General features: G+C 47.4%; 1 protein-coding gene across 1 annotated transcript in view; it reads left to right on the top strand.

Moving 5' to 3' along the window:
* Positions 1 to 3,534: 3,534 nt before the first annotated feature.
* TMEM86A (transmembrane protein 86A) overlaps positions 3,535 to 16,397 on the top strand; it is a 28,758-nt gene continuing 15,895 nt past the window's right edge. Inside the window, exon 1 of the mRNA XM_051804040.1 lies at positions 3,535 to 3,898. Coding sequence (XP_051660000.1) covers positions 3,878 to 3,898 — 21 coding nt within the window. The 5' untranslated portion in view covers positions 3,535 to 3,877. The remainder of the gene's footprint in view (positions 3,899 to 16,397) is intronic.

Raw genomic sequence — 16,397 nt, 5'->3', positions numbered from 1 at the left:
CCAACATTATCCTATAAACACCTATATTTCATGCAAATATCCACAGACCCTTTTACTCCAAAGGCAATCACTTTTGGGAAAGTCTCTTTTTTTTGGACTTATTTGAACTGTGTTTAACAATACAGAGCTCTAAGTCTTCCTCAGATGCATTGGGCTTTGAGGGGACTCAGCTAGGAGGGACTGATGGAGTTCATGCACTGACATTTCTCCTAGAGGAGAATAAACCAGTGGGGAAAAATACAGAGAGAGGAGGAAAAAAAGAGGCAAGCTATAATTGAAATATAAGGCAGTAAATTTTAAAAAGAAATAATACACCCTCACGAACCACAAAGCTACTGCACATTTGAACAACACGGATTCCTTCATAAATAATTGGTTGTGTAGTAACCTTGCTGAAGACGGAACTTCTCCTGCTGTTTTTTCCCCCTCTGCACACCACAAACATGGCCCAGCAGAAGTATTTTCAAGAACAAACATGCACAGAAGTACTTATGCTCTGTGTTGCTATACCCAACCCCCATAAATTTATGCTCATGTAATTACTGTTCTCTGTCTACTGATAGGGAGTTAAAAATACCACCCCTCCCCCCCCAATTAGAACTGGTTTCTATTTTTTGTTAAATCCCTGCGGTTGATATTGAAGAAAATGTTGTGCTGAGCCACATGAGATCTCTCTTGCCTGCATTAGTCAAGACAGAAGACTGCAACAACACCAAAAAAAAATCTCACCAAAAGTATGGCATGTACAAATCAAGACAAATTTGACTGTGTTATGAAGCCATCAATCCTGTATTCTCTTTCCTTTCTTCATCTGATGCTTGGTATTTCTACAGTGGGAATAGATTTGTGCCAGGACCTGTTCTATCAGAACTTGCATTCAGGTAAAATGTAAAATTTGTCTGCAAAATCCAAATTCTTAATGTGTTTTCCAAGGTGTCCCTCACTTACAAGGAATTACTTATCATTGATGTAGCACTTATTTTGATAGTAGAAATATGGACATCATCCCATGAATAATCTTGTGAGTCACATGAAATTAATCTAGTACCAAATAAACAACAACAGTGAATTCTCAGCTTATATTCAGGATGTAAAATCTTTGTCACACGACTCATCTCTTTATTACACACAAGTACCATATTTGCCATTAGGGCCTCTGAGACTCTATTTTTAAAAGCTTTGTGGAAGGAACTGTCTGGAAACATAAGGTCAACTTCTCCCCAAGCAAAACTAAATGAGACTGAGTATCTCAGTGCCTGTTTGAGATGGGAAAGTCAGGACATGCACACAATTTCCCCTTCACTTCTGATAGGCTTCTTTGAGCAAATAACATAGCACAAAAACCAATGACACGGAGAAACAGCTCATATGTGAGACCAGGTGAAGCTTCAGCTGGCAGCCAGTGAAGACAGATATTGCATTACAAAAAAAAGAACAGATGCAACCATCCTAATATCATCTCCCACGTTTTGAGCAGCAGAGAAAATACCGAATGCAAACATGACACTATTGACTCAATGATGAGCTTGGCTCATCACTTACTGGCCAGGATAAGCAGATGAAGAGTTTGGCTAAGGACTAAGAAGCAGGTTTTTTTTTTTAGATATTGAAAAGCCAAGACATAATCAAGGTCCCAGAAGGATTTTCAAAAGCAATTAGGAGCCCTAGTTCTGTTAGTCCATTGGTCCTTCTGAAAATCCTGTATAGTAGCAAATTAACTGTCTCATTGGACATCAAAATACCTCTGTGTTCTTGTGCTGCTTCTGCTGGGGATGGTCACCCTTGATTTCAGCAGGGCAAAGTCTTTTTTATGAAAAGGTAAGCAAGTTCTTTCCATTCTTTAGTTCACCTAGTTCCCTTCCAAAAGTGAAATTTTATCCTTCTCTTGTTCAATGAATGTGTTACTGCCTCATAAACTATTTTAACTGAAATTATAAGATCAGCACTCAATCCCCAGTCCATGGTTGTGCAGGTCTTTGCCATACAGAGAACAGTTTGCTTTCATCTGGTTGAGGTTTATTTGCCAAATATTTCAATGCCTCTCTGATCTGATAGTGCAGATTCGCAGTGTCTTTCTCTGGGTAGAAATCCTTCTTGGATTGGTAAATGACTCAAAGATTGCAGCATCCATCCCAGTCCCATCGGGTGGTGGTGGGCCAAATGCTGCCTTCTCTCTTTACACATCTCTACTGATAGGAATCATGCTGCCTGTGTGGGATTTTGGGACTGATGTTTGTATACATTTCGTTCTCAGAAACATGATACCAATCTATTGCACACAGACTGCAGAAGAATTGCACAGGGTTTTTTTTTTATTATTTTATAGAAGAAAATGTTCCCTCAACGTGATAAATACTGAACACGACTTTTGCTCTGGCTGCAAATAGCAAACTACTTATTCATCTACTATTTAAGTACCTGTTGGTTTTGTCATAAAGTGAAGCTTTTGAGCAAGATCATATTGCACGTGAAGTGGCTTCCTGAATCCTTAAATATTAATCCCCAAGTAAAAACAGACTGAAGGTAGTCCCAGGGTCACTTTAATTAAAGTCTGAGCTGCTGCGTCCCACTGTCTTGTATCCCACATTAAATGTTCCTCGCCTTGTCTTTGTGCCAACACCAACATTTTCAGAATCTCTGGGTGACCTTGGCGGGAGGATGGGGATGTGAACTGGGAGGGACCCATTCCTGGGGCGACACAGGGTCCATTACCAGTCAATGGGAGCAGGGACAAGGCTGGAAAACATGGCCAGCTCTGCAGGGAGAGGGTTTGTCAAGGACCCGTGGGTCTTAAGATGGTCAAATGATGGAAAGTGTTAAGGGGGCAATTGTGAACCGAAAGAAGCCCCTGGAAAGGAAAAAAATGTGGCAACGAGGGGTAGTAAATGTGGCAACGAGTCAAGGTGGAGCAGAAAGGGTGGAAGGCCACAGGGGTCCATGTAAGAAACAGGGATGTGAAAGGAAGGGCAGGAGCAGGAGCGGCAGGCGGGAAGCCGCAGGAAGGGAAGTGAGGAGAGAGACCGGGGCTCGAGTGTGCGGCACAGGGGGGCAAGAGACCAGGTGTGCGAAGCGGGGAGCCGAGACGAGAGGCACTTGGGAGAGAGAGAGTGATGTGAGATGCGCTGCCTCTGGTCCAGCGCCTGGTACTGCCGGCACCGGCACTGGCACCGGCGGCGCTCGGCGAAGGAGTAAAGGACACGGAGCAAAGAACACTGTCCCGCCCCGTGTGCCCGGCGGGGCGGTCCCGGGGGACGGGCGCTGGCCCGACCCTGGCGCTCCTCGGCCGCCGGGGAACCCGTGCTGGGGAAGGGGCCTCCGCTGCCCTCGGGCATCGCGCCCTGTCCCGGCAGAGGTTGCGGGGCGGCCGCTCTAGGGAGGGACCCCCCGTACCGCTCCCGGGGACCGCAACGCGCCGCCACCGGGGCTCCCGAGGCTCGGCGCTACCCCGGGGAGGGGACGCGGCGCACGGCCCGAGCGCTGCCGCCTGCCCGGCGGGCACATCGCCAGGAGGCGGAGGCGACACTGGCGCCGCCGCTGCCGGGGCCGAGCGAGGCCGAGCGCTCCCCGGTCCCCGCTGCCCGCCCGCCCCTCTCCGCCCGCCCGGGGCGGGCCCGGGGCCGCCTCCTCCCGCTCCCCGCAGCGCATTCGCCGCGGGGGCCCCGCTCCAGTGACGTCAGTGCTGCCTAAAAAAGCGCCCCGGCAGGCAGGCAGGGCAGCCGGCGGGGCGGGCAGCGGCCACAGTGACAGCGACAGCGACAGCGACAGCAGCAGCAGCAGCAGCAGCAGCAGCAGCAGCAGCAGCAGCGACAATAGCGACAATAGCGACAATAGTGACAATAGCGACAATAGCAGCAGCCGCTCGCGCCCCACCGCCGACATGGTGTCCCCTGTCACCGTGGTGAGTGCGGACCGCGCGGCGGGCGGGGGGAGCGGGACCCGCGCCCCTTCCCACGGCCACCCTCCCGAGAATCGATGTCCTCCCTCCTCGCCGGTGCTGCCCTCCCACCCGCTCCCCGAGGCGCTGCCCCCGAGGGCGGCAGGTGCTCAGATCCGCTCCGCTCCCGCCGCCGGGAGTGCGACCATCGCCCGCGACCCCCCCGTCCCCCCTTGCCCCGGCCCCCCCCGGCAGCTGTTGCTCCAGCGATGCGCCTGCACGGGCAGCTCTCCCTCGCTTCCTCCTCTTGTCACTTACGTTTTTATAAACATCTGTGATGTATCTACTCTATGTGGACTGCATCTGTTCAGAGCGGCGCTGCTCCAGCTGCCCCGGGCTTGCGCCGCGGCAGCGCCGGGGAGCATCCTCCTGCTCCCGCGGCCTCCCTTGCTCTAGCAGGAATCTCCACCTCACCATCCAGAGATGGCTTTGCTGTCCAGGTGATGGCTTGGGCTGAGGCTCCTGTTGACCACCGTGCCGGGCAGACCTTACCACAGGCTGGATGACTTCCCGCTGAGACCTCTGGCTTTGCAAGCCAGTCTGGCACTTCCACCACCTAACGACATGAGAGAGGGATGGTGTCACCTGCCTGTTTCATAGGGGAGTCACAATGCTTAATTAACGTAACCAGCAATAAGGTAGCACCTCACTTCTGTCCTGTCAGTTGGTGATGTGTGCAGCAGCACAGCTGGATTGATGGAGCAAAGCCGGTAACTGAAGTAGCCGTGGCTTGTGCCAGCAATACCAGGTCCTGGCCCTGCAGGGGAACAGGGGCTGTTTCAATGCTAAAAGAACAGCCAGAACAGCAGAGAAGCTGCACTGTTAGACATGCTGCTTTGCATGTTCCTCTTTCTAGAAAGCAAGGCATTTGTTGGAATAGCCCAGCAGACTAACACATGCTGTAAGAATAGCTAACTGTTGGTGGGAAAGTTGCCTGGTGCTTTGCTGCAGCACTGAACATCTACTGCTGCTATCCTGGTTCCCTGTCTATCCATTATTATCCTGTTTTGAAATATTTTGGTTAATGGCCAGGCCATTGCATGCTCTCTTGCAGGTAGAAATTTTGTCCTTTCCCTGTTCTTAACTCATGGAGCTGGGGTTCAAAACTTTTAAATTGCTTTGCCAGTTCTGCAGAGCAGCCTGTATTGTCTGATACTTCAGATAAATATTCCCCCAGTTATTAACATGTACCTGCTAAGTTCATCAGCAGCCTGGGGATGACTTTTATCTCTAGAGACAGAGGGAAGTAGCTTGGAAATTATACCATTGTAGTGCCAATTTTTTTTTTTTTGTGATTTTTGAAAACAGCTCAAGAGATTTGGTATCTGTGCTTCTATGCCATAAGCTAAATTTGTACTTCAGTAATGCTTTTGGTTACAATGAATTGTGTATGTGTACCTTGGAAGTAAAATCTTATGCTGGTACAATACTGGAATGGCTCGAAAACTGGCAGAATTTGTTTCACTGTTTGCAGGAGGCCGTACTTGGCTGGTGCATCAGGGTGGTCTTGCAGAGTGTATTCCAACAGAGCTTTGAGAGGAGGCAAATGACTAAGGCATAAGTATGCGTCGGGAAGTGTGTACATAGTTCAGATCTGAAGGCTTTGCCTGCAGTTTAGCAAGGTAACTTGGGAAGGAAAATTTAAAAAAGCCCCGCTATCTTCACTTGCCCTTTTGATGTGTAACTAAGCACATTTTTGCTCTGGCTTCATCCCTGACATGAACAATTTGCTTCACCAAAGGCAACTAACACAGGTGTGAAGCTGTGGGGAGCTGGAGGGATGGTGAGACCGGGAGCTGTGACCAGAGCTGCGGCTATTTACCATGGCTGTAGAGGTGAGAGGGAAGGGTGTCTGATCCTCCACAAAGCTCACTAAACAAGGGATCTGCAAGCCTTCAGTCTGCTAAGGAGCAGTTCTTTGCACATCCCCTTCAGTGGGCTGTCACATCGCTGTTCCCCTGAAGGAGCGCACTGTGCTCTCCGTGTTGGCTGTCCCGGGAAGGGCAGGGGCTGAGTTGGTGTCAAGCAGCGGCCTGTGCTGCCCTGGAGTGTGGTGCAGCCCTTGCACAGCTGCCAGCTGAGGGGGTGAGAAGCAGGGTGGCTGTACAGCAAGTGGGCTCCCTGTGACAAGTCTCTTGCTGGAGGGAAGAGCAGTGGCAATTGGTCTGGCCACGGCTAGGGGCTAGCCTTGGGCCCAGTCCTTCTCTCTGTACTGCACTGCCTTTGCTGCATAGATGGACCAGGTGTTTGGAGCCATCATGACTATCACTTCCATGACATGATGGGGAGACTCTGGAGGGGCAGCACCTGAGGCATAATCAAATTAGCCATAGGAATTGATTTGTCTACAGCATATGTCCTCTCCCAGCACACTGCAGCATCAGCCTGTATGAGAAGGACACTGGAAGAGCACATCTGTGAGTGACTGGATTTTTATTCCCATTCTCAAAGCGATGGCCTTAGTACAGTTCTGCAGCAGATGGCCCTGACTGCTTACATGCAACCTGCTCTCTTGTATCTCCTTTTTCCTTCTTTAGGACACTCTTGTAAAAAGAGGCAACACCCCTGAGCTCCAAATCTGCCGTACAACTGATAGCTGGAAGAAACCTGCAAGGAGGCACAGTCCATGGAGAGGCACCTAGGGAGAGATCACAGCTAGGACTGCTTGTTTGTGCTGGCTGCCAGGTGTTCATCATTGCCTGGAGGGTTTGGCATGTCTGCCCTGTGCACAGGGGGAGACCATGGCATCGTGCAGAGCTAGCCAAGCTGTCGTCTCTGATGTTGCACAATTCAGATGTGCTAAGGGTAGAGCGTGCACACAAATACACAAGTCTGGTGCCAAAATACCTTTTAACATATTGTGCCAGGTCCTCAGTTAGAATAAAGCTCTGGAATCTTGCTGAGGCCAGAGTCTAGACTTGCATGGTGCTGGGCTGTGGCAGGGAAGATGCATTTGTCTGCCAGTCCTGTTCCAGCTGGTGAGCGATGCTCACTCTGGTTGGAAGTCACCTTGGAGGGAAGCTTTGACTGCTCACACAGCTAGGAAAGCAGGAGCATCCTCTTTAAAAATTATTGTTCTTGATACTGCTCTGATTAAGAGCTGTTTTTCTGCATAAAGCCATGTGGGCTGCGAGCCTGCAGTTGGAGCTCAGTATTGATAAATGGTACATTTGCTTCACAGATATGAGAGGTTTAATTCCATTCTTGTTCAGTCAACAGTGGTCCCATCTTAATAAAAGAGCACTAGTTAGTGATTTTTGTCCAGTTCCCCCCCTCTGCTGTTGGCTAAGCAGTTTTTAGCATGAGCTTGTAGAAGATAGCGCTTCCCTTAAGGACCTTTCTGCCCCACAGGCATCATGATTGCAGGAGCTGCAAGTGTGCAGGAGATGACCCTGGAGACATGCAATCGTTCTGACATTTACATAATGTTTCTTGCTCAAAGGGACCCTATTTTCTCCCTAAAGTTAAGGCTAAACTTAGTATAGGGCTTCACGTCACCTTGAGGAAAACAGGGCATGGCAAATTTACATATTAATTGGCTGAGGGTAGGTTTCTTTGGGGGGCAATTATACGTGATATTGGTGTGTCTTTTAGAGTAAGATGAACTGTGGGCACTTGTCCTACACCATCCCCTCTGCATCTGACTTTTACTGGACCTAGCACAGTCCTGTGTGTGGGAGGGAGGTGAAACGCTGTTTGGGACAGATTTTTGCTCAGAACCCGTATCTTAATGAACCCCATCCCTTCCTTTTTTGTCCTTTGATGTATTTGCATTTTTAAACACGGATAGCTGAGTTGGGGAAAAATATGTTGTTTTGGCTGCACAAAGGAAGATGAACCTTCGGCCCTGTCCCCCCTAGGTGGGAAGCAGCAGCACCAGCCTGAGAACAGCCCTTGTCAGCCCTCTGAGTAGACACAGGATGTCACTGTGATGAAGGTCATTTGCAAAAACTGGGCAAAAAACCTGAAAGATATGGTCTGGAAAGGTACTCACCATTAAGAAATATGTAATAGGGCTGGAGAACTGGGTGGGAATGATTTCAGTTTCTGAACAGGGGCCAAACCACACTGATCCAGATGAGTGTGGAAATCTGATGTAAATCACATTGCTTAGAGACTCTGCACTATGGCCAATTGTAGCAGTAGTAGGTTTAAGTAGTAGGTCTAGGCATAGTTTTAAAGGTTTATTATTAGAAAGTGTGCTCTATAATTCTCAAACTGCTGCTGAAAACAAGAAAGCCAGTTCACACTTGGAGCTATTTCAGCCTTTGTTCTTAAGGAGAGAATGTATTATTTCTGCATTAATGAATGAAGTGTTAGCAACCATCTAAGTTAGAAGTAATTCTTATAGTAGAGAGTTAATTTTACTTTTCTCTTTGTTTATATACAATGTTTTCATTGTAATTTCCCCCATTACTTAAATACATCATACATCGGGATTTTATTATGCAGGAGTCTTGTAAACATGCACATTTATATACTGCATAGACAATTATGGAAATATGGCACTTGTATAAAATCCAAGTGAATGTAAATGAATTATAGAAAAGATTTCTAAACACCTGAGCTCACTGAAGAAAGGGAGGGAATCATCGCCTTAGGAAAGCTTAGCGAGATCTTAGTAACATTTATGTCAGTCCCACCTTTTGGAGAAGCCTAAAGCTTTGGGCCTACTGGGCAAAAAGCTGATTTATGCCAGCTAGAGCCCAGTGTTACATGCCACGATTTATTTTTTCAGACTGAACTTGTGCATTCTTGCTATGACATTGACATTCTTTGCTATAGCTGTTGCTGTGAGAGGGTGGACTATCGGAGGCTGGAAAGTGCGGCTTCTCTCACGCTCTTCCCAGTCCCAGGGAGGTCACACTAAGCAGTTAGTGCCGATCACTCTGCAGGCAGTGCTGTAGATTAAAGGCTTCATTAACTCCAGTGTATCACTCGAGTCACACGCGTCTGTTGTTCAAAGTGTGCTTTGTGCATTAAGATTATGAGTCCAGTTCAGAAGTCTGTACTTACTCAGAATTCCTCTGAAAGGACAGAGATGCATTTCTTCCGTTCTCTTTTCCCGTTCAGATATCTATATCCAAAATATGCTGTGTGCAACAGAAGAGCCAAAGTTATCTTCTCTGTGGATAACTTCATAGCACTGAGGAAATAATAACCCCAATGAAATTAGACTCATAAAAAGATGGCATCTGGAACTCATCTTCTGCTAGTGTGTGGAAACTCTTGAACAGCAACAAGATTATTAGTTATATAACTCCCTTTCCTCTTGGAGGCCCAAGTGGCTATTATATTAACACTTAATTTTTCTACTTGCCCTTCATGTCACACAATCACCAATAGATTTGTCATTACAATAGAGATGTAGGTTTTGCTTACTGCAACATGCCCAAAATGGTGATGGTAATTGCTTCTTGCTTGTGCCCTTCCTATGTCTATGTTTTTATACTGCCATAATCTAAATAGAATTTAAGCTAACACAGGTTTCTGTATGACAAGTGTGTCAATCTAGAGCATCCCTCCATGTAGTGCTAAATGTATCCAGGTGACATGGTGCAGAAAACTGTATCTAGGAGTTTACACATCACCAGGGCTGAAAGGCAGTAGATGAGCTGAGCAAGAGTTTTCCTGAAGATTTCCAACATGCTGGGGTGGGAAGGATTTCAGATACTCACAGAGCCTGGGGGCTCACACCACAGCTCTGACTCAAGAGTTGCACAGGTGCAGTTTCACTCTGGGTAAGTGCAACTTGTGCCTCTTCTTGCGTTAGGTTAATGTTGCAGGCTGACTCTTGCGTTGCAAATCTGCCTGTTAATGAGGATGGTGGCTGTTTTGATTCACCTTGCTGTGATCCTGTGGAAATGCCCTGTTTCTACCAGCAGGCTAGTCTTCTCCCAAAAACTAATTCCTGTAGATTACCGTAAGACATGCTCTTTCCTAAACTGAGGGAAGATGAGACAAGTCGTGTTACTGAACTGGTTTTGGGACTTCGATCAAGTTTGAATGAATGGTGAAGTTTCATTTTTTGCTCCTCACCGGAGACCAGCTTTGGAGACAGATATGGCAACAGTTGGCATCAGGCATCAAATTTCCAACTATGTATCAAAATGAGTGCATTTCTGCTAGTTGCAAGTAGCCTCTGATTGAATCGTTGCTTGAGATTCAAGGAAGTTTGACATTAAACCAGCTACTCATTTTTCAGCACATAGGCAGATCCTCAGACTTATGTCTCCCACGGCTTCAGCAGAACTGGGCTGACACCCTGGCTTGGCTACTGTACCTGTATTTGCTTGTGTCTTTTGGTTTTGTCACAGCATGAATACAGTGCTGATGTGTTCCATTGCAAGAGGAACTAAACAAGTTTTATGGCTTTTCTCTGCAACCCTGATACAAAAGGAATGTGATGACAATGTTATCACTGAATTGATGTTTATGAAATTTCCACTCGTCTTGGTTGCATCTGTGGACTTGCACCCTCAATATAAAGGGCATAACACTGGTAAGCAGCTGCACATTTATTTGTGAGTGTGGTCTGCATTTTTGTATGCAGCCTGATTACAGAAGGGGTTTTGCAAGTGAAAACCTTGATATATTAGTTTGAATCCTGGGAGTGCATAGGTTAGTGTTTGCACCTGCCCACCCCACATCTGCTGAGATTGGCTGGGAAGGTCCAATTGACCTTCATGTAAGTTGTGTCTGATACCGACTTGTCCAGGTCTTGACATCTTGACACAAGAATAGATATTGGAAATCAAATCTGCGACTCTGCTGTCATCCTTTGACCTTACACCCTCCTGTCTCTTAAGCGTATTGATCCCGTGATAACATGAGGAGGGCTGCTGCTTTTTTGTAAGGCACCTCTCTAAATACACATCCTTATTGGGGTATATTGCTGTTTTCCCTTCTGATTTTCTTTAACATCAGTGATTCACAAACTTTCGGCCTGCAGGACATGATACACAGGTAGAGAAGAGCTTTTCGTTCAGCTTCCCGTAGGGCACAAGGCATGTCCCTCCTGCATTTCACCCGACTTGCTTTTGCTGGTATTATTGCCATCCCTTGTGAGGATTTGTACAGTGTAAGTCTCTTGTGCAGAGCTGCCAGCTTTCCCATCCGCTAGCAGTTCTTCCTTCCCGTCTTGCCTCAGTTCTTCCTTCTTGTTCCTTTTGCAAAAACCTCACCTCTGCCAGGTATGCAGCAATCTGTTGTGTGAGCCAGAAAAGTGAGCTGAAAAAGTGCCTTTTGAATGCTGGAGGCAGTTTCACCCTTGGCAGGTCTTTGGCAATGGCTGCTGGGGCTGGTACAGCCTGTCATGTGCTACCTGCCTTCTCTGCTGCACTACTGGCTCTTCAGCTGTTCCTTTAAAGGGCTGTGACAGCAGCAATGCCTGCAATGTTCTTATTTAGACCCATGTTATTCCCCATAGCTTGTAGGTAAAATGAGGTCTTCTCTGCTGAAGAGGTTGCTTCAGGATGGAAGGGTCTCCCTTCCCTCTCAAATACCAATTCCTGATGGCAAAGTAGCATGGGGCAGGGTAGAGCTTTGCCAAGTGCCCATTTTCCCTGAGTACACATTCTTCCATGCATTCCCAGTGCTGCAGCAAAATGACAGAGTGGCTGGGGCCCTCCAACAAGAACAATGAGGAACCAATACAGTTGGCTCAGCCCAGTGGTTGCAGTGGGTTGTGGGGTGCAAATAAGGCTGGAAATGGGAGAGTGCAGGCAAAAGGTGGATTTCAGCCCTGGGGACAAAACACTCTGTGTGCAGACTCCTCACAGCTATTAACTAGAGACTCAGCCTGCCCCTGGTGCTGATAAGGAAAGAACTGACAGTTCTCCCTGGGGTATTTCATTTTGGATCTGCACCAGGGACTGGAGAGAGGCCCCAGTCTTGCCACACAGCTTGTGGGACAGGTGTCAGTGTGAGGCACTTGTCTGTAGCAAAGGGCCTTGCAAGAGGGTGTCACTTTTTGATGTGGTCCTGTGCCCCATAGCTCATGTGTTTGGCTTACCTAATACTGCTTCTTCCTGGATAATGGAAGTCTGCACTCTCTTTCACAGAAAAGTGTTATATAAACAATGAAAAGTCTCCTGAGAACAAATGATTGTAGTCTGGAAGCCATCCCCAGAAATAAGTTGAGGTGACTTTTCCATAAGCAGTAGAAATTTTTTATCTGGATTTTAGTGTGACAAACCAAATAGCTGCCCCTTCCCATCCTTAGAGGAATTGCCTGGGACAGGTATCAGCTGTGCATTTCAGGGTGCTGGCTGGCTGGCTTGTGAAGCTCACTGTGGCTTCACAGCATCCTCCTGATGTCCAGGGTAGCAGTAAGGATACAGCCCCACCTGACCTCACTGAGGAAGAGTACGAGCCCTTGCTGTGGCAGCACTGCAGCTCTGATGAGCAAATCCACAGATCCATTGTGGTTCATGTTTTTAAACATCTGCAAGGGGTTCTTTTGTGAGTGTTACAGCAAAGGAAGCATTCAGGGAGGTTTGCTTTCTGCTACACAAAAAGGAAGATCCAGAATCCCAGGAGGTAAAAACAATCTTTGCTCTAAGATACTGGCAGGCAAATACTATATTTTTGCTTTCATTTCTGAGAGCCAATGAACTACCCTGAAAGCATTAGTGTGTGACAGCCCCTACAACCCTGCAGAGACATTTGAGTTCTTGACTAGTTTAATATTGTTAGTCCTTGACCGTACTCAGAAGGCAATCTACTAAACTGCTGACAGCTATAGGATTGCTGCAGATGTGGAGTCAATCATTACAACCGCAGGTTAGGAAAAGGTTTTTAAAATAGCCCTGCTTGTGGCCCTTTGCCAATCTGGTAGACAGGATAGATGATTGGTAATGGAAAAAAGCAAAACCACCCCCCCAAAAAACAAGCCCTAGCGAAAACACATACATCCAAACTGAGTATTCAGTTCAGGGTGAAATGTATTTGTCTGTAATTTGATTTTTATGAGTTAACGTCTGCTAAAGAAAGGCTTTACCACCTTGAAAGCTCCCCTGTGATCCTAGAAAGTGAAGGGCAGACACCACAGTGACTTTATAAGATACTGGTGGGTGTAGTGGTATCTCACTTTGCCTGGCCCAATAGCAGTAGGTCCTGTGTAATGCAGGAAGGTCCCAGAGACATTGTTGCATAGCTTGTTAGCCAAGCTAACTAGATTTCTTCTTTTATCTGGTACAGGATATACCCTTTATGGATACTGTAACTTCCTTATCTGCTGGAGGGAACACAACTGTCCAGTGTGTCAAGATAGCTTTGGGCAATGTCATGGTATAAAAGGCAAGAAGCAGGAGTGAGCTCCTGTTGCAATACGTGGCACAGACAGTGCCCTGATGCGTGGAGTGATTTCCTTGGCTCCAGAACTGCCTGTATCTAATTTAAGTTGTTAAGGGACTGTTCCCTCACATTTCTAAAGCCTCCTGTAAGGGGTCTTTTGAAGGTGAGACTCCAGTTTCCCTTTTGTGACTTTTTTCTGACACATCCCAGGTGGCTACAGATGCATGTTTTTTAACTTGCAGGTGTAGCAGCAGAGAGCTGCAATGTCCGAGAGCACCCAGGTAAAATTGGCTGCTGAGCCAAACTGGCCTTGTCAGCAGCCCCGTGAGCACAGTCAGTGTGACTGCTCAGCACCCAGCAGCTTTTAATTTCTTCATTAAGCACCTGAAGACCAGAGAGGACTGCTGTTATTTTTGTATTGAAGCTTTGCTAACACATGCATTGTTGTTTCTATGTGAGTGCCAGTTTGGCTTCTCCTGCCTTAACCTGGGAAGGGGCAAAAATGAAGGCTGCCTGCCCCCTTGGCCTGTCAGTGTTCATCTCCCTCCCTGACCCCTGTACAAGGATTCATGGTTGCAGTTATTTTACTGTCCTCTGGAGAAGGCCACAAAACCTGTCTAAGGTTTCTCTCTTTTATGTTCCCAAGTCTTTTATTTAATTATCCTTCATACTTCGTGTGTTCAGTTCTGTTTTCCCCTAAAACCTATCCTAGACAATCCCCTTCAGAAATTTCCTCCCAGAGGAGAGAGATGACAGAGTTTTGTGGTAGATCACAGCATGGCTGTGGTAAAGTTTTGGGTAGCACAGACTTTGCTTGAGGAGTGTCTACAGGGACAGATAGCAGTTTGTTGTGGAGAAATTGCACTTGGAAAGCAAACATGAAGAGAGAGACCATTTCAAAAGCAAGGTCTGCAGTCTCGTGTCACTGGCACTCCCACGGCATGATGAGCCTTGCTCATGTGCTCCCCAGCTGTCTTGGTACAAAACATCCCATTCTTGGCGCTCGCCTGCTGCCGCTCAGCTGGGTGGCCGTGCCGTGCTGTGGCCCCGCTGTGCCCAGGCTGCCGCGCTGCAGGGACTCGAGCTGCCCTTTCACCTGGGAGAGGCTGGTGCAGGCAAACATTGCCCTGCTGCCAGGCATCTGTGGGGAAACTCCTGCTACAAATTTCCTCCCTGCTTTCTGCATCTGGGGAGAAGTCGCTTGTCTGGAAGATTTTAACCGCGGTGCTGACAGGTTTTCATCCCCCCTATGGTTAATGCAGAGATTAGGTTGAATGTTGATGTGACTGTGAGTTGGGCAGCATTTTGGCTTGGAAGTTAAAGTTTTTGTTGTGGTTCTTGTTTCTGCATGCAGCTGTGTTTTGGAGCAGCCCAGCCATGCACAGGAGCCCTTGTGAGATGCCAGTTTGATTGATCCCCATCCACGGCCAGCTCCCGTGTGCCTCCACTAAAGGGTGACTGTTCTGATGCCAAGAATTTGTGCAGCAATATAGCTGAGTTCACCACCCAAGAACTGTGAGGGCCTGTGCCAACCTTTTAATCGTACTTTTCTGGCAAAAAGCCGTATCGTGGTCTTAAGAAAAAGAAGCTGAATATTTCTAGCTCTCAACCCTGTGTTAATCTGTTGTGAACCAAAGCATGGAAGTACAGCTGGACCTTACTTTGCTTAACTGAGGGGAGAAAGAGAGTACCCAGGCTGTTGGGGTAGAGGGAGAGATGACAGAAGCCAACACACCAGCCCTATTTTGCAGCTGAAGAAACCCTGTGGGTGGAAGAGCTGCCTTGGACACACATGTGTCTAAGCTGGGAGGATGGTCCTTTTGCAGGCAGGAAGCATTCAGGCAGAGCCCCATTACTTTTGGCTTGTGCTGAACAACAGAGGCTCCTGTCAGACAAAATCATGATTTTTTGATTCCTTGTAAACAGGTCTGACTGAATAGCTGAGCACAAGCTCAGTTTCACTGCATTACCCTTGTGAGAGAAATGGAGGCCCCGAGTTGTGCTGGGGAGTGCCAGAAGCTGCAATAAGGCACTACAAGACTTGGCGAAATTCATTGCATGACATAAGCATGATGAAGACAGAGGATCATCAGCACACACATTCTCCTAAAGGCAAATCACGTACCATGTTCTGAGTGACTTATTGGCCATTTTACAAATCCATTTTCGATGGAGCCTCTACGATCTTGGCTCCATTTGAGGAGAAGAGGGTCTATCTATCACCCTCAATTTCCTGCAGCTTGTGGAGCCTGTTCAGGAGCCATCTGCCTCAGATGCCTGGCCATGGCATCTCCAACACAAACATAAACACTCTTATTAATTGCAAAAGTGTATTGCACCAGCAGAGTATTTCAGACAGGTTGACTGGCTGGTTCAGTAACTCTCCACTATGCTCCATAACAAGCATTTTTTCTTAGAATTTTTTTCAGGAACAACTTGGGGCATGTATGAGCCAATGCCTTCTGTGACAAAAGGTGATAGGCAATCAGTTATCCCCCAGGAGCATGTTTGCTCCTGCAGGAGAGCAAGGTTGGAAGTGCTTTGTGCTCACTTACAGTCATCAGTTAGGTGAGTACCAGTTAGGGCTGTCCCAGCCAGCCCTAATATTTCAGCAACCCTCTGGAATAAAAAGCACTGACTGGCTGATCACTTTACCTCTCATCTGTCTCCTGCTCGCTCATCTCTGCAAGCTGCCCAGGAGGGGTGCAGACATGAGCAGCCAGAGTGGCCACTGGGGCCTTTGGTTTGTGTGGAAGGTGTAAATGGTGAATTTGGGTACCAAACAGCTGACTCCTCACTATTATGCAATCTGGCTCCCTGCCTAAAAATTCCCTCTTTTTTTATCAGAGTGTACACATTCAAAGGCTTGATGTTGCACCATCTGAGCAAAGGTGGGAATGTGGAAGCAAACCCAGGAGATGAGGATGGGAGCTTTGCAGTCCACTCACGTGGGTTAATGGCCAGGAATTGCCCAGCACTGCTGCATTCCTCCTTGGTTTAACAAAAAGTGGTAGGTTGTTGAATTCCCGAGGAAAACAGCTGCCCCTGGCTAGGATCTGTGCACGAAGGTGGGTTTTCTGTAGGCTCAGTCCGATGGTGAATTGTGTTGGTTCCCCATTGCTCTGTAGATGAGAACCTGTAGCACATACATGTACTTTACCCTAAT

The sequence above is a fragment of the Manacus candei genome, unplaced genomic scaffold, assembly GCF_025592945.1.
Source record: "Manacus candei isolate 608988 ecotype Guabito, Panama unplaced genomic scaffold, ASM2559294v1 h1tg000060l, whole genome shotgun sequence".
Taxonomy (NCBI): Eukaryota; Metazoa; Chordata; class Aves; order Passeriformes; family Pipridae; genus Manacus; species Manacus candei.
This window is presented reverse-complemented; position numbering and strand designations above follow the sequence as displayed.